The 21961-nt window shown below is 40.5% G+C and overlaps 2 protein-coding genes across 3 annotated transcripts in view; both read right to left on the bottom strand.

Moving 5' to 3' along the window:
- Nucleotides 1-17259, bottom strand: part of SLIT2 (slit guidance ligand 2) — a 385924-nt gene extending 368665 nt beyond the window's left edge. For both annotated transcript variants that reach the window (XM_061164461.1, XM_061164462.1), the window contains exons 1-4: nucleotides 16955-17259; nucleotides 14204-14275; nucleotides 12985-13056; nucleotides 1490-1561 (exon numbers count right to left, since the gene is read on the bottom strand). In XM_061164461.1, the coding sequence (XP_061020444.1) occupies nucleotides 1490-1561; nucleotides 12985-13056; nucleotides 14204-14275; nucleotides 16955-17133 (395 nt within the window). In that variant the 5' untranslated portion in view covers nucleotides 17134-17259. The remainder of the gene's footprint in view (nucleotides 1-1489; nucleotides 1562-12984; nucleotides 13057-14203; nucleotides 14276-16954) is intronic.
- A 148-nt stretch (nucleotides 17260-17407) lies between these two features.
- LOC133071842 (uncharacterized) lies at nucleotides 17408-19602 on the bottom strand. Its single transcript, XM_061164706.1, has 5 exons — nucleotides 19582-19602; nucleotides 19112-19408; nucleotides 18858-19001; nucleotides 17973-18667; nucleotides 17408-17597 (listed from the first exon to the last, which is right to left on the bottom strand). Exons 1-5 carry the CDS (start codon nucleotides 19600-19602, stop codon nucleotides 17408-17410), a joined length of 1347 nt encoding a protein of 448 aa, XP_061020689.1.
- Nucleotides 19603-21961: the final 2359 nt, after the last annotated feature.

Genomic DNA, 21961 nt, shown 5'->3' with positions numbered 1-21961 from the left:
TAATTTAATAACACTCATCGTATACTAGCTTTGAAATCAATTCTTCAACATCCCCACAATCAAAAAAAAAGTTAAGGAAGAAAGTAGAATACTATTAAAACCACTTCTGTATCCATTCTTGGAAACGAAGCACAAATACTTAAATATAAATATTAATTTATATTCATCCACATAATCTTCATAACAGCCTACATCCAGTGTCTTTGGTAAAAATAGTCTTTAGAGAATTCTTGTTAAAAAGGCAGTCTCAAGGTTTCTTTATTTGATTCTTTTAAATTTACCTAAATTGAGCCAATTAATCAGCAGGGAACACAAAGCAGAAGAGAAATACTGCTAGGCGACTTTGGCTATCCTTAGAGGAATAGAATCGGAAAGTCAGACTCTAGAGACAAAACCTGGTGTGTAACTGGCTCTACCTTGGCCTGCTGGGAAAATTCTCTCCACAGTGAGCCAAGGTGTCAGGAGGCCCTAACAGAGATCCTAACAGAGATACAATGTGGGGGAGGGCTGTGGGAAGAGATCCTTCCTACTTCTGGAATTGATAACAACAATATTGAACTAGTAGGTTATGAAACCTTGGCTACAAAGTCAAGGTCGGAAGAGCAGTCTCCTCACTTTCCCCACAAGCTCCACACGTGGGACTCTGCAACCATACAGGTGGAAGTCAAGCTAAGCAATTTATTCTGTATATCCCAGTGATTTTTCACAACATCCACAAACATTGATAACCATTGTATTAATTTCCCCAACACTTTGCAGTTTATCTCCCATCTACACAAAATCATTCATATGGCTAAAAACCTACTTGTAAGAGCTGTCAAAAGTGTGTTTTCACCATTACACATTCGGTCACTGAACAAGCATTCCAGGGAGGAAAAAACTGATTCTGCCTAAAACCCACATTACACTCCTTTCAAAGAAATACTTCCATTAACAGTCGATGACGTATTTGATATGAAACCCTCTACAGTCATTCATATCACAGAGTTTGGAATTCTGGCTTTAAAAGGAATATTTAAGAGGAAATTTACAGTCCTCTATAAATACCTTATAATAGTATTTCCAGACTAATAAAGACTACTTGAGTATAGAAATGATATCAAAAAGGCAGACATTAAGAATCCCAACTTTACAAGAATACACTGCCAACTTCCTCTGGAAAGGAAGCACAGTGGCAATCTTTCCCTTCAGAACTTAATCAAAAGTTTCCATAAAGAAGTTACGTAAATCTCCTCCTCAAGACCAAAAAAGAATAATACAACTGCAATAACACATACATGAACCAATAAATGCTAACCAACTACAAGAACTGGAACCACTGGAAAACCAATCATAAGTTTCAAAAAAAGAAAAAAAGAAAGGCAAACTTTTAATCCATTAATCTACTGGTGAATAGATTCCAGGAAAGCACAAGGAAACAGATCCAAAATACATTTAATAAAACGCAAGGTACTACACAGAGCAACAATAACTATTTCTGTCTACTTACAGCCTGTATAGCTTCGAAGTCCCAAGAAACAGCAACTCAGGAAACAGCTGAAGGTGATTTCTGTTTAAACGCCTTTTGAGAAAAACAAAAACAAAGCATATGTTACATAGAAAGTACCCAACAATGAGACTGTGACTGAGTAGTGTCATGCCTCATCCTGTATTTCAGAAAGAATGAAATAACATTCAAGAGAATTCAAGCATTACAAATCAAAAGTTGGTTACACCTTTTGTTACAAGATTCTTTAAAGCAAATTTTCCATTGTGCTTACTCAGATGATGGTTACTGGGGCCTAAACTCTATATCCACAACCCTTGCAACATCAGTCAACCAGCACAGACACAATGAAAAAGGCTTTCTGGACTTGTTTAGCGAGTATGTATGTTTAGCGAGTTCAACATACAGCAGAAATACCCTATTAAATGGTGCCCTAAAATAATTCATATTCTGTCCCAAATGACCTAAATCTTCAGCCAAGTCACCGAAGGGAGACAGAAATTTCTATTTTTTTTTTAACCTTTCCATTTAGATTCACAAAAATGTATGAGAAAGTGTCAGCATGATTTGTCCCTCTAGGCAAAATCAGAAGAAAACTTCAATCCACAGTTCTTTACTCTCAACTGAATATGGCTGAGTTATAATTAACAGTGAGGGCAAAAATGTTGAAGTAATGTTTTTCCTAAAAATGTTTAACTGATACTGGGATATTTTAAATATTTTAGAAAAGAATTTGATTGCAACCCTAACTCAATTTAAGCCCAGGAGCCTGGCGAGCTCTAGTCCATGGGGTTGCACAGAGTCAAACATGACTGAAGCAACTCAGCCCGCACGCACTATATAACCAAGTTCTTTCGGACTATGAACACTTAAAAATAAGAGTGGCAAATTCTAGCCCCAGTGTACGAATTTCCCAATCCCATTCATTTTAAGTGTACAGCTTAACATTTCAGTAAAAATAAATGTCTAGCCTCTCTTTTTCCAAATTCAAATAAAATGATGACAAGATGATGTAAAATGCATACTTAAGTGATTTATAAGTTGTTGGACTTCCCTGGTGATTCCGCCAGTAAAGAATCTGACTGCAATGAAGAAGACCCAGGTTCAATCCCTGGGTCTGGAAGATTCCCTGGAGAAGGGAATGACAACCCACTCCGTATTCTCACCTGGAGAATCCCTTGGACAGAGGAGCCGACAGGCTACAGTCAACCGAGTCTCAAAGAGTCGGACAAAACTGAGTGACCAACACAATAGCTCTAGAGGAGAGTAAAGACATCCAGAAAGTAATGTCACACTGAAGATATCTGAGGTGTTTCTTGTCTTAAAGAAATTTATGTTAAGGGGACAGGAAAAGAGGGCATATTAATCTTACCCCCTTTTAAATGATAATGTATTTAAACGGTCATCAGATGGGAGTGGAATTACACTCATTTAGTCTCCAGAGGGTAGAAATGGTGCTAGTAATTTTAACTTTTAAGAAAGTATTGATAGATGATTATAACGAAGATCTTTGTAAGTATAAAAGATGTTAAGAAATGAATAGCCTTAGGAAGCTTTCAACTCATTTTATTATTATTATTATCCACATTATTCAAGGAGAGGCTATGTATTTTTTCCCTGCAACAGTATAATAAAAATTCTGCATTAGGTTAAAAGTTGGACCAAACGAACCTCAGAACTTCTTCCAAGTCTAAAATGCCATGAGGCAATGATGATTATGCTTACCATCTTTTGTTACATAATTCATATTATTAAGAGGTTAGTCATCTATAGATAGATGCTCAGAACTTAATAAAACGTATATAGCTCACAAAAATGTATGTTGAGACAATCAGAGGTAAAATCATAAAATTAGTAGTGAAAGGGTAGACTTTTCACTTAAACTAATTTTGGTGTTTTTTTTTTTTTTTTTTTTTGATGAATAAAGCACACAACAAGATTAATGTAAAGTGAAATCAAAAGCTTTTATTTTTTTCTTTGCCAGGCATAATTCTAAGGTATGAGTACTCCTAGAGTCTACTATCATACACTTTCAATAAACTATAATTTAATCATGATCTTGTTATATTTATGTCTGAAAAAATAATTACAAATATTCACAACAGTGGTAATGAGAATTTTTCTAGGAAAGACTCCCCATTTTCCAGAGAGGCAATCCCAATTTTTAAAATGACAGAGATGTGTTTTCATAATCTGATCCAAACCACTGGAGAACAAACATCGTCTGTGATTCTCCAACCAAAAGAAGGACATTTCTTCAGGTCCCCAGTCCTCACAGAGGCAACTCTCTGTATGGACTTTTCCCTTTTCTCCAAAGGGTCCTTTCTAACATCCTCTGTGTAATTCCCCTGGTTCTCCTGCATAAAGGCGGTTCCTCCCTTGTCTGTGTCTGCATATGCCTCTAGTATTTGATAAGCAAGAGTGCCTCACACTGTGTTACTCAAAACATTCACTCACATAAATGTCTGAGTCCCACCACACTGTGAGCTCTTCAAGCGTAAAGACTACGTGCTGGGTGCTGAGTCGCTTCAGCCGCGTCTGTCTCTTGGTGACCCCATGGACTGTAGCCTGCTAGGCTCCTCTGTCCACGGGATTCTCCAGGCAAGAACACTGGACCCAGGGATCAAACCTGCAGCTCCTGCATTGCAGGTGGTTCTTTACCACTGAGCCACCCAATGGGGAAACCCTGGAAAGACCATATCTATGTATTCATATTTCCTTCCCTCTTCCTTGGCACTTACTAGGTTCTTAGGAAATGCTGAATAAAAACAAACTGCTCTTTGCATTTTGATATAGTTTGGCAAAACCCCAGCATGTGCATTTTATGTTCAGCCAGCTTTCTCCAGACATGTTTTCTAACATGGCATTTCTAACAGGCGTTTCTACCTGCCTTAGGTTTTATGCCCCTCTCCAGATAATCAAAGTCCCACCACCAAACCTGCTTTCATGAGCCCTCTAGAGCAACTGCCTCCTTTCCTTTAACTTCCCCCTGTCATGCCTTTCTCAACATAATCTAGAAACTGGAAGGAATTCAATATGTTGAAACAAATTCAGATATCCAAGTGACTGAGAGCTGCCACTAGATTATGTGTTAATGGGTCCACACAATTTCAGATATTGTAAGAAAGAAGGCAATTCAGAGAGAGTGCAAGCAGTGTCTTTTCTCACTTTTTTTTCATATTCTTAAGGGATTCTTAATTCATTCTCCAAATAACAGTTAACTTACCAGGTGACAGTCAGTGTTCTGAGAAGTTCACATGAACTATCACATTCATTCTACCCCATAAGTAGGTGCCATTGTCACTGGTATTTTGGAGGGAGACACAGAGCTCATAGAAAGTAGAGCTAGAACCTAAATTCAGGTGGGCTGACTCCAGAACACACCCCCTGAATCACTCCTTTCAAAGAGACACAGTCTAAACATTCCTAAACAATAATTCAAAATAATGTAATCCTCAACTTTCCCTTTCAGCAATCTTTCTTTTTTGGGGGGAGTGGGGAGGGGAGGTTGGGGCAAAACGTAGTTTTACATAGCCCACTTCTTAAAAATCTATGAATGAGTCACCTGGAAATAAAACATCAAGCTTTATTTAAAAAGAAACTAGCTTTCTAGTCAGTGCACTATTTTAAAGATCTATTTAAAATACCTAAAGTTGAAATAAAAATGAAAATATGTATAAAATATTTTTCTTAAAATTCAAGTAATTTATCACTATATCATGAAAATTATTATAAATGATCTTAATGTGTCTAGACCAATCATGTGTATCAAGCAAAGTAATGTCATATAAAAAAAGGCAGATAACAGATGAAGTGATAACATGCATAGAAAAACAGTATGACTGCACTTTTTTAAAAAGAATACCAATACATTTTTGGTTCCTATTCTTCTAGTTCCTCTTCCATCAGTACCAAGAATAAATGGAAACACAAACATTACAATAGAAAGTGAAACTCTTCCAAAATATTCAATAAAGGAAAAAAAAATTAAGGCAGAGTTCCTCTGTACAATGACCAGGAATTAAATCTTTAAACTAAAGAGTACTTTTCAAAATCCAAAATTATGTTAAAGACTATCAAGGTGCATAATAATTTCTAAACAGAGCTGGAGAAAAAGTTGCCTGGCCTCTTCCAATGCTACAAAATACTTCTTAGTAGCTTGAAGAGCATCATAATAACTCTAATGCATATGTGTTAAAGAAGTTAAAATCTGATAGTCCAAGAACAGATAAACAGCATGTAGTGAATCAAAGTCATCTCAGAGGAGGATTTATGGAACCAACAAAAATTAGCAGCATTAAGCAGATCAGGTAGGTCAATTACTAACTGTTCCAGCAAGGATACTCAATTGTGTCCAAGGACACATAACAGAGATTCAGCGATATTCAGCTCCTAGGTCATCACTAACTAGATGGAATCTGCCCACAGGATCTGAGGACTAAAAATTCTCTGGATGGAAAGTCATGGTTTCAGAAAGGTGTGTAATGAGTCTCTGAGACACATTCTTTCAGGGAAAAGATGAGAGAGATCCCAGTAACTATTTCCTCTGGGTGGCCTTCAATGAGATGAATGATCTTTCTGTACCACACTAAAAACCGCAGGCCTCTGAAATGCAGATTCTTAAAACTCAACTTGAAGGGCATTATTGACAAGCTTTGTTTCTAATTATTATCTGCCACCCACTCCTGTTACTTATCCATTGTTAAAGGTTGGAGGTCTCCTTTCAACTTCCTCCTCAATCCAGTTAACATTTGCGACCTTCATCCCAATCCAAAATGTAAAATGAAAATGATTTTATCAAAGCTAGTAGGAAAGTCTCATATTTACCTATCACTGTAAATGTAATATATTTACAACGCACCTGATTCGAAACAAGTATTTGATGAACACTGCCTTTAAAAGTCTATCGTTTACAATCTCCTGTTTCTCATACATAAATGTCTTCTTCTCAGGTAAATTTCCATTTGTCTTTTATGCTAACATTTTTTAAGCAAAGATTTTTAACATTTAGCTAGTATTAGATAAATTTTATATTTTCGGCAGTATCAGTATTTTCACCCTTTATGCTCCATGGTAAGAGATCAAAATTTATTAATAAAAAGTTGCTTCCTCTTCACTCTCCTTACTTCTTGATAGTCTCTATACGTTCAGAGCGATTATGATAAATACTCTGAAAAAAATTTGGAGAAGGCTTTGCACTTTCTTCACATCTCTTCTATTGACTATATGCTATAAGAAGAAAATCAGAAGGAAAATGATAGTAAATATGGATATTTAAAAGTCAGATTTAATATAGACACATTTTATTAGCTCAAAAAGATAAAGTATTTCCAAAACTCAGCTTCTGAAAAACAGGAAAGGAGATGTTGAAATTTGTAATAATGAAAAGTTCAAACTCTGCATCAAGCATTTTGTGAAAAATACGTGCATTATCTTACTGAAACCACATACCATTACTATGAGATATAATAACTGTCTCCTTTAATGATGACCAAACACGCAGTTTTCAAAGATAAGACAATTTGACCAAGATCTCACAATGGAACTGAAATCAAGTATTTACTCTCATGTAATGTTTTAAAGGTAAGGAAGAGAGCTTGTATCTGTTTAAAAAGCACAATTGACAGTAAAACCAGTGAATATTTGCCAACGTTCCACAGGATACCAGGCAATAGCATATAAAATTACAAGGTGTTTTCACTGAGGGGAGGCTAGGTTATCTACAGTGAGGAGAATGGCAGCTGAGAGATAGGAGTCCCACCTGCATTCAGGGCGGATGGACACTGCCAAGAGAATAAGTAATTTTCTGTCGATGTTATCTTAAAGCAAAAATTCCAACTGCATTAAACCCAAATCCAAACTGTTACCAAAATCTAATTCTGAAAATGTTTTCACCAACACTCCTTCCAGTCCAGCAGATATAAATTGCTCTGAAACAGGTAAGAGCAGTATATGTAAAGTTCATGCAGAAAAGTCTCTCATTCCATGTTAAGTTGTAAAATTCAGTTTAGAAGGCATAATTCAAGCAGAAGGGTATCCAACAGGAATGAAAGACAGGAGTTCAATGTAAAATATTTGACATTGGTTGCTTCCACAAATACATTGGAACAGTGCAAACTAAACTACTCATTTCAGGGGAGACATAAAGGCCACAGCATCCAGCAAACACTGTTACAAAGGATGAGCCCAAAACAGATGTGGGAAAAATAAACAGCATTGCCGCTGCAGAATTTATAAAACGTTCCACAAAGAGCAAACAGAACTTCTCACCACCGTTCAACTTCAAGGCCCATTAAAAAACGTTGTATGAGAAACCCTTTCAGAGAGATTCAGTGTTCTGCTAAACTTCAACAGTGCACTTGCATTAAAGCCTTCTAAGATTACAGTCAGTAAATGCAATTTAAAATAGTTCACTATCACTTATAAACAGGCAAGAATAATTGGACATTTAATGGTTATCACAGATAAAGCGATTCACACTTGAGCATCGAGGTGCATGATTTATCTCTTACAATGTACGTATCAAGCTTCTTTACCGAGTTTGAGATGTTCTTTATAGAGACTTTCCCAAGAACAACTGCAGTGACTTTAAACTTGAGTATAAAGGTGCCAGAAAGTATGATGAGCTTGCATTCTTTTCCAAGTAGATTAGCACTGTTAGTATGTCATTACTTCAAGAAAAAGAATGTGTTATGTGTTGCTTATAAACTTGCAGGATGAGTTAGAAGAGGGATTCTCCACATCCCTAATGAGCAAGGGATTGGGGGAGACTTCCCTCAGACCTGTTCCACAACACATTCTCTGCTTGAACTAATGTGTAGCGACCTACAACCAAAATTCTAGAGTGTTGGAGTTCCTTAGTTTCACACTAGCTGTCACATGCCTATAAACGGTGTGCACACCCAGGGAGAAATAACTTAGTACCACCTTCAAAAAATACATGTGCCATTGAGATGTCCTTTAGGGAGAGAAAAGTGTGTAGTCAAACAGGCTCTATTGTAAAGACATTTCTAAACTGAGTTATTTTCTTTGTATCTACTTGGTAGAAACTAAAACAGACAAGTGAACATGTTTTGCAATGGCTTCATTATAACAATACTTTTAGGACTCTTTTATTCAAGCAAAAATGAGTATCAAATGACATAGTTAAAAAAAAAAGTAATCTGAAATCCAAAGATACAAAAACTTGGAATGGTTAAAGAAATATTGTCTTAAGAGCGCCATTACACTTTACTGATAGGAACAAAAGTACAACCCAAGCCTTTGGCTTTATCACTTGTGCAATTTCGTTATTGTAAGCGTCTAAGATATTATGAAGTTAATGAAATACCTAATATCCAAGGTTTTCAATGGTATGCTACTGGTTTTCATTAATGTAATATAGGCATATATGAATTTTATTTTGCATTATGAGTGTTTCATTGCATTTAGTACAAAATGCCCTACCATTTTTTTGAACAAACTTAAAAAATTTCAAAAACTTTCTCATACTCTTGCATTTGTGTTGTCAAGGAATGTATAAAAGCAGATGCTTTACAGTAGTGAAATACTGAAGTGGCCTGCATGCACACCTGCTATGTCGTTTCAGTCATGTCCGGCTCTTTGCAACACTATGGACTACAGTCTGCCAAGCTCCTCCGTCCATAGGCTTCTCCAGGCAAGAACACTGGAATGGTTTGCCGCGTCCTCCTTCAGGTATCTTTCTGACTTAGGGATCAAAACTGAATCTCTCATGTCTCCTGCACTGACAGATGGATTCTTTACCACTAGTGCCACTTGGGAAGCCCTGAAGTGGCCTGGGTCTCTCTAAAATGCCATAAAATATAACTTTAATTACTTCAGCATAATCCCATAAGACATAAGTGAATAATGGAACTTTACACCTGCAGAGAAAAGTCATGGGTCCCAGTGTGATTTTTTTTCAGCCTTCTAACACATTACCCACTAGTCAAGAAATACTTTGAATTAATAATTTTGTATGGAGACTTTATTGCGGATATACACAGGTATCTTCTATGAAGTATAATAAAGTATAATTCTTAAATGCTCCAGTTCTTCACTATAGCTTATTTGTTTTCCCTTACTTAGCTTCCATTGAATATCTAGTCACTTAACTATATCAGCTTTCATTTGAACGTTTGATCAAACAATATGAGACCTGTAATGCAGTATAAGACCTGTTAATGCAATCTACATCAGGCACATTCTCAAGGCTTCTTCTCATCCCAGATAAACAAGTACAACTGGCAACGCAGAGCACCCACGGGAATCTGCCAGGGCACATGTTAGGTCAAGGTGCACAGTGGGAAACTGTCAAAAGTGGATGTGCTGTGTGCTCAGAGTGTGTAGGTGTGATTAATACTTATTCCTTTTATGATGATTCATAACCACAGTCTGATCATCATATCATCTGATGTTTTCTATACAATACAAAGAAGTGAGTGAGAGGCAGTGAGGCAGTGAGAGAGGAAAGGAAAGAAGGAAAGGAAAGAGGGAGAGACAGATGATTTTAATTCCCAATCTAGTTCTTGGTGTTTTGACTGATAACCTTGAGTTCCATCAATTCTTTGAAGTGGAAAAAAAAAAATGTGCTTCTTTTGTACCTATATTGTTTTAACAATAATGATTTTTTTATCCTATACTAAAATTAAACTCAATCTGATAAAATGATCCTGTTTCTTAGAGATTAAAAGTTGGATTTCTAAAAGGAACAGCTCTTATCTTTTGTTCTCAGAGTCTTCTTTCTCTAGATCAAGTTAAAACTCTATCTACAAAAAATAAAAAGAAAAAACTTATAATTTTGAAATATTCACAAGGTATCATTTGGAATTGTTTTGATTTTATCATTTTAAAATGGAAAAACAAACTTAAAACCATGTATTGCACACAAATAAAGTTAATATTTTTATTTTTGTTCTTTACACAAAGAATGAAAGTTAAGTTGCTCTCTCTCTATATATATGTAGTATAAATGGCATTTACAACAAAAATCTGCATTTGTAGACCTTTTCATAATTTGGAGTTTGAATTTAAACTTCAGATTCAAGGTGCCAAAAACATAAGTTCACATGAGATATATTATTTAAAAGTTAATTCACTGGTTACTTCCAATGTATTACATTGTCTTTTGCAACTATTGGGAGGGGAAGCAATCTATGCTATGTTAATGACATCACCTACTACAATAAGAATGTATGCCATAATTATATCATTATAATGCCATAGTAATTTGATTATAGAACTCTCTGGGTAGCTTTTTAAATTTCTATTTTTTAATTAATATACTGAACAAAATATAAAACAGTTTATTTCACAATAACCTGAATGCATTCTTTAGCAAAACTGTTTGCCATTTAATGTATTTAAAAAAAAACTAAATATTTGAAAAGTGTTCCTAAGAAATGGTTTTGAATTCCAGAGTCCCAAGGAGATGAATTGGCTGTCAGATAACAATGTGTTTCCATCAGATGGACTTGGCAGTTGTAAACAAAAGGAATTTTCTCAGCTTTTCCTCACAAATATGAAATATTTGCTCTCTGCCAACAGCTGGGGTGATTTAAAGAAGTCCTGCATATATATTAGTTTTCATTCAAAATTACAAACCCTCCTCCCACTCTGAAACATCTTACTGCATCTTCACGGAACAGAAAATTGTTCTGAGATGAAGTGACACTCCCAGGGGAAGTCAAAGTCAAAAAATAGCACCTACTTACAACTTTAATCGAATTTCACATCATAAGGTATCTGGTTAATAAATTTTAGGAAAAGTTAATTTATTCAAAATGAAAGTTCAAACGATACTCCAAAGTGGCTTGAAAAATAATGAAAAGGTTTGTTTTGTTTCAGTGTTTCTGAAAATACTTAAAACTACAAAAGAAACCAAATAGAGACTTCATGAAAAGCCACTGAGAATCTTTCAAGGTCAAAGTTGTTCAAGAAAAAAAAACATAAATATACACACATATATATCTCACATGTATATATAAATCCTAAACACACACACACATACATGAATAAATATAAGTTATTGATGAAAAAAACTATTAACATTTAAACGATAATTTTAAATTATCTCTTCATCTTATCATTTAAATTATATTAATGCTTAGTTTCAGTGGATGAATTAAAAATAAATTTGTCAACTACTCACTAGCTTGTCACAAAAGAGATCAAAGAATAAACAGTTTCAGAGTATTTTTATATATTGAGATGGATTATGAACTTATGAACTTTGTTATAAACGTAACCAAATGTTTTCCTTATCTCTATTTCCTTCCCAAAACTAGCTTTAAGTAGTGGCTTTATATTTATTTTGAATCCCACAAATATATCCCTTTATTGTAATACTGTTCATGGAAAAATTCTTTATAAATAAATTAGGTATATCTGTATTTAACTTTAAGTTGTAAGTGTAGCTTCTATTTACAAATAACTTAGAAGTTGACAAGTCATTTTTTAATTTACAATTATACTGAATTAACTTTTGTAATAGGGCCCAATGAATCTGAGTATGTGCTATACCCAAAATGAACTTCATATCTCACTATTTTAAATAAAATTATTACTTTTACCTAAAGTGCCTCTTAAAACAGACAAGGAAACTTATTAAAATAATTGTCGCTACTTTTAATAGAGCCACTATTTGGCCTTAGAAATGCAAAGCTACTAACCTTGAATTATCAAGACATATGGAGATATATAATTCATATTTCAAGTTACAAATTGTGTATTTATCTTAATTCAGAGGCTTCTGTCTTTTGTACATATACACGTAGGCCTAAAATAATAATGGTTCTCAAGTAATATATATCAATCCATAAGATTTTGTGTCTGAAATAAAAAAAAATGCATTTTAAATTCTGAAGTCCACATTTGATCTTCTTGGGAAAAAAATAATTAATGTTAAATGGCATGCTTTGATAAAGTAATTCTTACTTCCACTTATCCTTAAATGCTTTTTCCAGCAAAAAGAATATTTAGAAAGCTACTATAAAATAATGAAATAAATATTCACCATAAGTGTTAAATATCAGAAAGCAAATCCTTATAACATTAAGAACTTTAAGTATTTCTTCCAATGCCATTAATGACACACATAGCAACATCATGGGAACTAAAATAATTATCAGCAAAATTTTGTTTTATAATGCCCCATAAATACAAATAAAAATACCACCTTTCCTCCCATAAGCAAATAAAACAAACTATATGAACAATAAGAAAAAACGTGCATCTCTAAGTACCAAAGCAATGGTTACCAAGGAAGTAAAAGTGTCAGGAAAGTAAGCATGTTTTTGAACTTTATCACAAATTAGTACTATTTAGGCAAAACTTCTATAATTTCTAATTGTAAATTAGTTTAAAAATCACTAATTCAACCTCTTGTTTTTGTAAATTTACAAAGACTAAGACATGAAATTAAAGACATGGTCTTTGAAATGCAAGTATTATTAAAAATATAGTTATGTCGTCATAAGTTTGGAATTGAAAATACTCACAGTCTCTCCAGTTCTTTAAGATCCTGGAATGCTCCTCTTTCAATGGTGGTAATCTTATTCTCCATAAGCTGACTGAAATGCAAAGTATAATAGGGGTCTTAATGTTAGCACTCATTATCTGAAAAAGTTTCAATTCAGCAACTTAAAACTTGTCCATTTACAAAGTTAAATACTGCTCTGGTTTCAGATTCAATACAAAACCTAACAATGATATATATGAAGAGAGTCAGGGAGGGAAAATAGTATCCTCATCACAAAACTTTCATAAAAAATACTAATTCAGTTTCTCACAAAATTTAGTCAGAATCCTGAACCTTAAACTATAGTATATCTTGAGGTGTAACCCATGATAATACAATTTTGATGGCTGGTTTTCAAGTGAATTCTTAACTGAATGAATCAACATACAATAATTCATCATACATATACTTCAATTCACTGATGGATAAATGTCAGAAATGGGAAGAATTCATCAAGGGCAAAATGTGTTTTTTAAAAATAAACGGTGAACACACAATGATCAAAAGTATATGTTCACTGCAATATAAATATTAAATTTAAATTTAATTAAAAGTTTGTAAGAAAAAAGTTTTACATTACACTGAATCTCAAATGATGGTTCACTCACAATTTAACACCCAAAGAAGTAATCACATTGCAACAATTTTATAAAAGCTGCAAAGTTAATAGATACAAGAGACAATTCAAAATATTACCAATTCAAAATATTTTAGTGGGAAACATTTCCCACTAAAAACTTGGCAAAAACCTGGATTGTTTTATTTTAATGTTAGAAAATATTTATATGTGTTGATTGCTAAAAAAGTCTGAACATTTTTATATTAGCAATAATAAAATGCAGACCCACTTAAATTCTTTCTAGTTAATCTCAAATCCTAAAAGTATATCAAATGTCTCACATTACGCATATTGTGAAAGCAATTATGTTACATTTTTATATGCATAAGCACTTAGGGTTGTTACAGCAAATATTTGAGGTCATTTCCATAATACTATTTTATGGCCTGCACCTAAACTTAAAAGCCTACATTTTTATTAAAAATTGTAGTACACTGATAAACAGAAAGGAAACCAAGGCCTGGTAAAATTTTATGTTTCTGTCATTGAGACAGTTTTTAAACCTGAGATCAGTAATGATTCAAAATCCACAACCTTAAAAAACATGGTAATTCTCCAAAACACAGAAGAACATACTTACAGAACTCTTAGGTGTCGAAGACCAGCAAAATCTGTCTTGGTAATCCTTGTGATGTTATTTCCATTCAAATCCCTAAGAGAAAACAAGTAAGAAAATGAAACTTCCATTTAATTTCTATCATTATCTAGTTAAAGAAAAATATACACTAAATAAGAACTGTGAGATAAAAGATCAGTTTCAATTATTAGTTTGCAAAGTAAAAGAGAGGGAAAGAGAAGGAAGTCATCTGTGAAAGAAAATTTTTAAAATGATTCTTAGCAAGTTTACAGTCTATGCTTACCAGCATATGACAAGAAAATGAAGGGATTCTGTTATCAAGAGTTCTCTTTTGTGTGTGTATGGGAGTGCTTTTCATTTTTGTTTTTATAAGGAGGTGTATATTAATTTCACATACTCTGCTATTTACTATAATTGTTATGAACACTCCCAAAAAGTTTCCTTCAGGAAGTTAAACGAACAATTTTCTAATATTATTCAGGGAGAAATTTTAAAAATTCAGACCCCTATCCTTAGGTGGCACCGTGGCTAAACTTCCTAAGGCAAAGAAAAGTTGAAATGTCATCAAAAGAACTGCACTTCAAAGACTGGCATTTATAGGCATTTACCTTCCAACAATTCTATGTTTGTATGAAAACTAAACTCTTTATTTGCAGCTCAGGAACCCCCGCTGCGAACTGTAAAGTGAAAACTACCAGCAAGGGCAATAATGGAAATAGTATTCAGACCCTGACATTTTGGTCCAGATTTCAGCACCACAGTTTCCTTGAGTCACAACCCCCTTTTCTGGCATCTTAGGTCAGGATCTAAACTTGCCCTGGTTTCAATCATTTCAAGTAAAACCAGGCTTTGCTGCAGTTTGAATGTTCTCCCCTTCAAGGAAGTAAACCTTACCTTGACTTTAAGACAGCATGTTTGGGGTCTATATTTAATGTGCTTATGTTGTCAATAATATAATTTTATAAGCCGCCACTGAGTAAACTATTTTCGGAAAATACTTTATAAATCCCTCTTGGGGTACATTTTTTTCAAGTACCTAAAACTCAGTTGCTATATTTATTTTTTCCCCCAAATTCATTCCCCTTTTGTTGAATAAGACGTGTTAGTGCTTAAACTTTAAACCATTCTGAATAGCATGAAATGACAAGCGCTAAGACTGAGTTTTGCATTGCCTTCCCAAGCCATTTTCCGTGCTGAGCAAAGCGCCATCGAATTGTTTGTTCCCTTTTCCAACTAGCTGACATAACCTGAGTCCTCAAGCCCCCATCCCACACAAACTTGGTAGACCACATTTTTGACAAGACCCCTTCAGTAGGGCCGCAACGTGCCCAGCGCTGCGGGCCTGGGAAGGAAGGCAGAAACCGAGTAGGGGTCAGGTCAGTGAGGCTCGGGATGGGGGAGCCATTTGCAAGGGAAAGAAGTGGCTCGACTTTAAACTGAGAGAGAGGGAAATGGGTTGGATACGATCGACTCGCAGCGCTGTGAGCCGCGCGGGTGGAGGCGTGCGAGGCCAAGCGGGTCCCCTCCGCGGCCCTCCACCCTCACAGCCCCGGGCGCAGAGGCCCGGGGAGCGCAACCCGGGAGCGCCTCCCAGGTCCTCCCTGCCCCGCCCGGCCCACGCGCAACAGTGAGGGAAGCGCGCCCCGGACGCCGGGGCAGCGGCCTCGACGTTCACAAAGAGAACGGCCTCCACGCTTCACTTCCCTGAGCTCGGAAAGCGCCCCACAAGCAGCGCGTGGGCCGTCATCACCCGCTCGGCTATTACTTCTTCATTAGGGACTCGTAGAGACAGGGAGGCGGGGATGTCTGCGGGCAGCAGAGCGCGAAGAAAGGAGAGGAAGGAAAGGGAGCTGCTGACACGCGCAGAGACGCAGAAACTGCCAGAAAGGTGGAAAGGGGGCACTGGGGCTCAGCAGGAAGGGCCGGAGGGGGCAGCCGAGGGCCGCGGGGTTACCAAAGCGGTCAGACCCGCCTTGACCGGTCCTGGTTTGGACAGCCAGCCCTAACTTCGCTTAGTCGATGGGACGCGCGGTCTGTCTCTGGAGTCCCCCGGCTCCGACACGTCCCTGGGGGGCTCTCCGCCGCCGCCTCCTCCCCCGGGAAGTGGGAGGCGGGGGAAGAGTAGCCGGGGGCTGCGCGCGGCCGCTATCCTGGGGCATCCTTCCTTCCGTGGGCCTGTGGAAGCGCCCCCGGGCGGGATCAGCCTCCCCACACCCCATCTCCTCTCCCTCCGTCCCCAGGAGGGCGACATAAAGCCCGGGAGCAGAGGTTTCTCTCGTTTGAGTACCCCCTTCCCCTCCACCCCCCTCCTCGCGCCACCCCGCGGTGACAAGAGCCGGAACTGAGCCCTGAACCGACCCGCGAGAGTTTCCAACCGCAAGGTGACTCAGTTTACGGAGTCCAAGGAACAAAGTCGCGTCTCCCTTGCCCCGGGCATACTCGACTCCTCTTTGCTCATCTCCCCGCCTCCCCAGCCTCAGAGAACCAGCCCGCAAAGGGCTGCGAGTGGCGGGACGAGAGCCGGAGGAAGGGACCTAGCGCAGTAGGCAGCGGGCCCGCCCCTCCTTGGGCAGTGGCCCCTCCTTGGGCAGCGCCCTCCCAGAGAGTTCAAGCCTAGGATGCGCGTTGAGAAAAGCTGGTGGGGAATGCCCCGGGCACAAGTCGCTGTGACTCGAGGTCCCTCCAGTCTAGATACAGGGGCTGCGCGACCCCGATGGGAGGGAGGGCCAAGGGGGAGAACGCGCCCATACTCACAGTCTCTCGGTGTTGCGGGGGATATTCCTGGGCACACTGCGCAACGCCAGCCCGTGACAGTCCACTGTGCTCCCGGAGCAGGAGCACTGCGCCGGACACGCTTGCGGCGCCACCTCGTTCAGGATCGCCAGCACTAACCCCAGAGACAGGGACAGCGTCTGCCAGCCGACGCCGTGCATCTTCCCCCGCCGCCTCCTAGCTCGCCGGCCCCGGGGGTTTCTCTTTAGCTCGTTCCTCTGCTCCAACCGCGCGGTGCCTGAGGCCCAGTGCCTCGAGCCCAGCCACCCAGTGTCCAGATAACGTGCACGAAATAATACAGAAGTAACAGTAATATTCAAGGCAGTAGGGCTGACACAGGTACACGCCTCTCAGCTCCCCTCGCCCTTCTCCTCCTGCAGGGCAGGCGCTCCTTGGGCAACTTTAGGTCCAGAAGATCAGTTGGCCTGGCCAAGGCTACAGGGAGACCCCAGAGCAGCGGGGAGCGGATCGCGCGTCGTCTGTCTGGCAAATATCAACTTGGCGGTAAGAGACCTGAAGCTTGCAACGGCTGATGAAGATCGTGAAGATGCAGGGGCCAGTTGTGCGTGGAACTGAGGTGATCCGATTCCACCGACCCCCTCTGCAAATCCAATTCCAGTGAAGACTGTAGAAGACAGAAGGAGGAGGCTCAGTAGGAATGGTGGCCTCGATCAAAGTGGGCTCTCCGAAACTAAAAGGCGCAGGAGCCCCGCGGGCCGGGAGCGAAGCACACTGGACGAGTGGACATGGCGCGCGGGGGCGCACGGGGCTGGCGCGCAGCCTGAGGGGCGCGGAACCGCGCTGCGGGGCTCCTGGCGTGACTCACTCACGCGGCCTCCCCCCTGGCCTGCAGCTCCTCCGCAGCCCCAGCCGGTCCCCGTCACATGCGCTTCGCTAAAGGATGTATGGGCAATTCCGCCTCCCGCCCGGCGTCCTTGGAGACGCTCCGCACGAGGGCCTTCCCCGAGGTCAAGCAGAAAAGACAAAAGGGCAATCGCACCGCCACAGCAGGCAGGAACATCCACTAGTCACGACCACGGCAAAGGAAATCCAAGAGGCCAAGTTGAGGATGAGAGCTCCTGCTAAGACTGAGTAGGGAATGGCTGGCAGGCCGGCCAGAAAGAGTGTGGAAAGGCCAAGCTGGAGGTGTCCGCCTCCCAGGTCTTCCCGGGGTGTTCCGGAGGGCGGAGAGATGGCAGTTGGGTCGGTGGGATCTGCTAATCCGAGGAGACCCCAGGAGGCAGCTAACTGCAGTCCTGTGTGCGTGCGTGTGTCAGCCCCTCGCGTCTCCCGGATACGCCGCGGCTCCGCAGCAGACACCTGATGGCAGAGGTGGAAGAAACAAGAGCAGCCTCCTGGAGGGGGGGCGGGGCGCAGCCCCTCGGTCTCCCCCCGACAGCCGCCCACAAGCGGGCCCTTCTTCTCAAAGTGCAGGAACTTTTCCCAGGCTTTGAATCCAGTCCCCACAGCTACGGTGGGAGTCCTCCCGCCGACGTCGCGACGCCGCTCGAATCCGGGCGCTGCACCTGACTCGGCGGCCGCAGTCCGGAGCAGCCCGTCTCCTTCCAGCACCTTCCCTACTCCAGGTGGCTTTCCGCGCCTCTTTCTGGGGGGAGGGAAGTGGGGAAGAGGGAAGGCGGCGGTAGGGAGCGGGGACTCGGTGGCTCTGTAGACTCCCGAGCTCCTGGCAAGTGTCTAAACAATAGGACGGACGCAGCAGCCCTAGTCTAGCTCGGCTGCGGGAAGGTGGGTTGTTGTTGTAACTGGAGTTGTTGGCTCGGGCTGCCTGGCGCTCAGCGCAGCCGAACAAAAACCCGGCCCGCGCTTCTGGAGCTGGCCGCGGGCCCCCGGACGCTCCCCTTTCTCCTCAGCGCTCCCGCCTTGCCCGGAAAGCTCGGCAGATCCCGCCTGCGCCCGGGAGCCACGGAGCTCCCATCACTCGCCGCCGCTCCCTGCCGCCTTTTTTAACCACCGTCTGCGGCAGCAGCCGCCGCCGCCGCCACCACCACCAGCCTCCGCCGTCCGCGTACTCCCCAAATAAATAAGCCCAAGTCAGAAGTTAAGCCGGCGCCGCCTTATATACCCGGCGGAGCCCCCACCCCCCCTCGGCCCCGCCCCGCGCGGTCCGGCGCCGCCCACTGGCTGAGCGCGGGGAGCCTGCACCTCGGCCGGCTGAGGTGAGGCCAGGGCTGCAGGCGCCGGGCGGAGGCGGCGGCGGGCGGCGCGTTCCCGGGCACCCCGGCTCGCGCCCTCGCTCTCACGCCGCGGCAAAGTTTGGCGGTGGGAGGAGGTTTCCCCAGCTGCGAGCTCTAGGGCCCCAGAGGTAACCCAGGCTGAAGACGGTCGTTTGCAGTGGGTGGAGGACAAGAGGGCTGCTTTGAACGCTGCTCGTAAATAGCGCAGCCGATGCCTTGCTGCAGCTTTTGCCACGCGATCCTAAGGGGGACTGCTAAGTGTTTAAAGCAGTGGGAGAGAAACAGAGACATTATGATAAAAAAAAAAAAAAATTACCGAAATAAATCTGCCTGAGCTCACAGACACACACATGTGTATTTTTGGGTGCTTAAAAGTTCAGAGTTTTTGCAAGTTGGAAAATGGTGCTTGTGAACCTTTTCGCCAGCCTTCCCCATCTCCGAGCCACCCCCTTCCGTTTAACCCTTTGTAGTCGGGCACTTAACACCGTGCTCAGTTGACGTCTTGAGTACAGACTTTGCTCACAAAACTCCAAGGGCTTCAATATATCTGTGCGATTTTACTCTCTTAGAAAAGAAGGGGAAAAAATAAATCCCTAGCAACGCACGTTGTAACCAGAAGGTTTCCTTTATTTCAGGGAGTTCTGGATATTTTTTCCCCACTGTTTTGGAAGAGAATTTCCTTGTTTCGTCTTGTCTTTTTAGTGTGATGTGTGTCTGGCAACTGCTCCCACTCTCCCGCTTCCCACTCCGCCCCTCCGCCGCCCTAAGCAAAAACTGTCACCATCGGTTTGAAATGACATCTAAATGAGTCGACAATTTCGCTTGAATTTAAAACACCCCACCTCCTTCTTCCTGGTCCCAGTCCACCTTACACCGCTTACACAGGAATTTGTGCAAGCCCCCAGCCTAATGCCAATCTCATAGCGTGATAATTATTTGTGTGGTTAGCCGTCACCCCTTTGAATGTGAGAGGACCCATCCAATTCATTTTTCTATTCCGTTCATCTAACAGTATACCCGACACACAGGAGGTCCCCTGGAAATTCATCAGTTTCTTTAACACAAGAATATCCTCAACTTGAAATTTCTCCAGTATACACAGTAGCTTTTCTCCTACTTAGGTTTTCCAAAATATCTTTGCAAAATAGCTACCCCTACCTATGTCATTTTGCCTGCCCTGAAAAACTTAAAGCCATTTTGAGGGCATGTCCAAAGACAGGGTCCCCATTAGATAACTGAATTGGAACCCTGGATTGCTCATTTTAATGCCACAATTTTATATTCATCTGTTCATTTATATACTTTGAAAGCATTTAACATTCATTAACTCATTTGTCCTTCTAGATTTTATCATAAAGGTCTGTTACTGTAACTTCCTTAAGAAGGAAAAAGTAGACACCATAGTCACATTTTTTTCTGCAAGGAAAATGAGATAAAGAATAAGTGTGTATCATTGATGAAGGACTCTTCTGTACCTCCCCCCACCTGACCCCCAGGGAATTTTTTTTAGTCTGTACTAGTAACTTATATGGTTGAAGTATGTTTACTCCCACACTAGTTAACTTAATTCCACAACTTTGATACCCTGTCAGCAACAAGATATGAGTATTTATGTTCACTTTCATCCACCACACAGAATCATGGCTCTGTATTTTAATTGCAAAAATGTATCTTGCATTCCAAATATTCACAAGTAATGTTATTTATATCATTGCACAATGCAAGTCATAGATATGAGTTCAAGTTTGATTCTTTCCCTGGCTCACTTTTCCTTCTGTGTAAAACCAAGAAAAGAGCCAAAAATACCACTTACAGCAACATGCCTACAGAAATTATATGTTTTAATTTTATGCAAATTTGAATAAAAAGATACATCCAGTGAATTTCATCAAGGAAAGAAAGGAAGACTACAACGAATTCCTGAGAGACACGGCACATTAATTTCTTTGTGTCATCAACTTTTTCAGGGAAAAACGGCAATTTATACATGATTTATATCAGATTGATCATTCAAAAAATATTAGTATTATTGCAGGACATTTTTGGAGGCCTCATTTGCTTTAGTATCATTAACTCTAGGTCTTCATTCTTTCTAGACTACATTGCTTCCAACTGAATTTTGAACTACTCTTTGACTTTGTTACACCTATCCTGAAGAAAACCTTCTGTGTTGCCTCTTGCTATCATATGAGGTCGCCATAAAGCCTGACGTTGTTTAAACAGAAGCAGTGACAGATTTTCTTTTCTTGGGCTCCAAAATCACTGAGGTTAGTGACTGCAGCCATGAAATTAAAAGACACTGGCTCCTTGGAAGGAAAGTTATGACAAACCTAGGCAGCATATTAAAAAGTAAAGACCATTTTGCCAACAAAAGTGCATATAGTCAAAGCTGTGGTTTTTCCAGTAGTCATGTACAGATATGAGAGTTGGACCATAAAGAAGGCTGAGTGCTGAAGAACTGATGCTTTCAAATTGTGGTGCTGGAGAAGACTCTTAAGAGTCTGTTGGACTGCAAGGAGATCAGATCAGTCAATCCTAAAGGAAATCAACCGTGAATATTCATTGGAAGGACTGACGCTGAAGCTGAAGTTCCAATACTTTGGCCACCTGACACAACAAGACAACTCATTGGAAAGATTGAAGGCAAAAGGAGACAGGGTGGCAGAGGATGAGATGGTTAGATAGCATTACTGACTCAGTGGACGTGAGCTTAAGCAAACTTCAGGAGATAGTGAAGGACAGAGAAGCCTGGCATGCTTCAGTCAATGGGGTCCCAAAGAGTCAGACATGGCTT

This window comes from Dama dama, chromosome 17, assembly GCF_033118175.1.
Source record: "Dama dama isolate Ldn47 chromosome 17, ASM3311817v1, whole genome shotgun sequence".
NCBI lineage: Eukaryota > Metazoa > Chordata > Mammalia > Artiodactyla > Cervidae > Dama > Dama dama.
The sequence above is the reverse complement of the archived record's forward strand: the minus strand, read 5'-3'. Positions and strand labels throughout refer to the sequence as shown.

Bases quoted from the DNA above. Each gene is read 5' to 3' on its own strand.
- LOC133071842 (XM_061164706.1), bottom strand. From the start codon at position 19,602: ATGGGGAAGGCTGGCGAAAAG. The intron at 19,002-19,111 runs GTGGGCGGCGCC...TTATTTGGGGAG, and splicing joins AGGCTCCCCGCGCTCAGCCA to TACGCGGACGGCGGAGGCTG. The intron at 17,598-17,972 runs GTGCGATTGCCC...TGTCTTCTACAG, and splicing joins TGTTCCTGCCTGCTGTGGCG to TCTTCACTGGAATTGGATTT.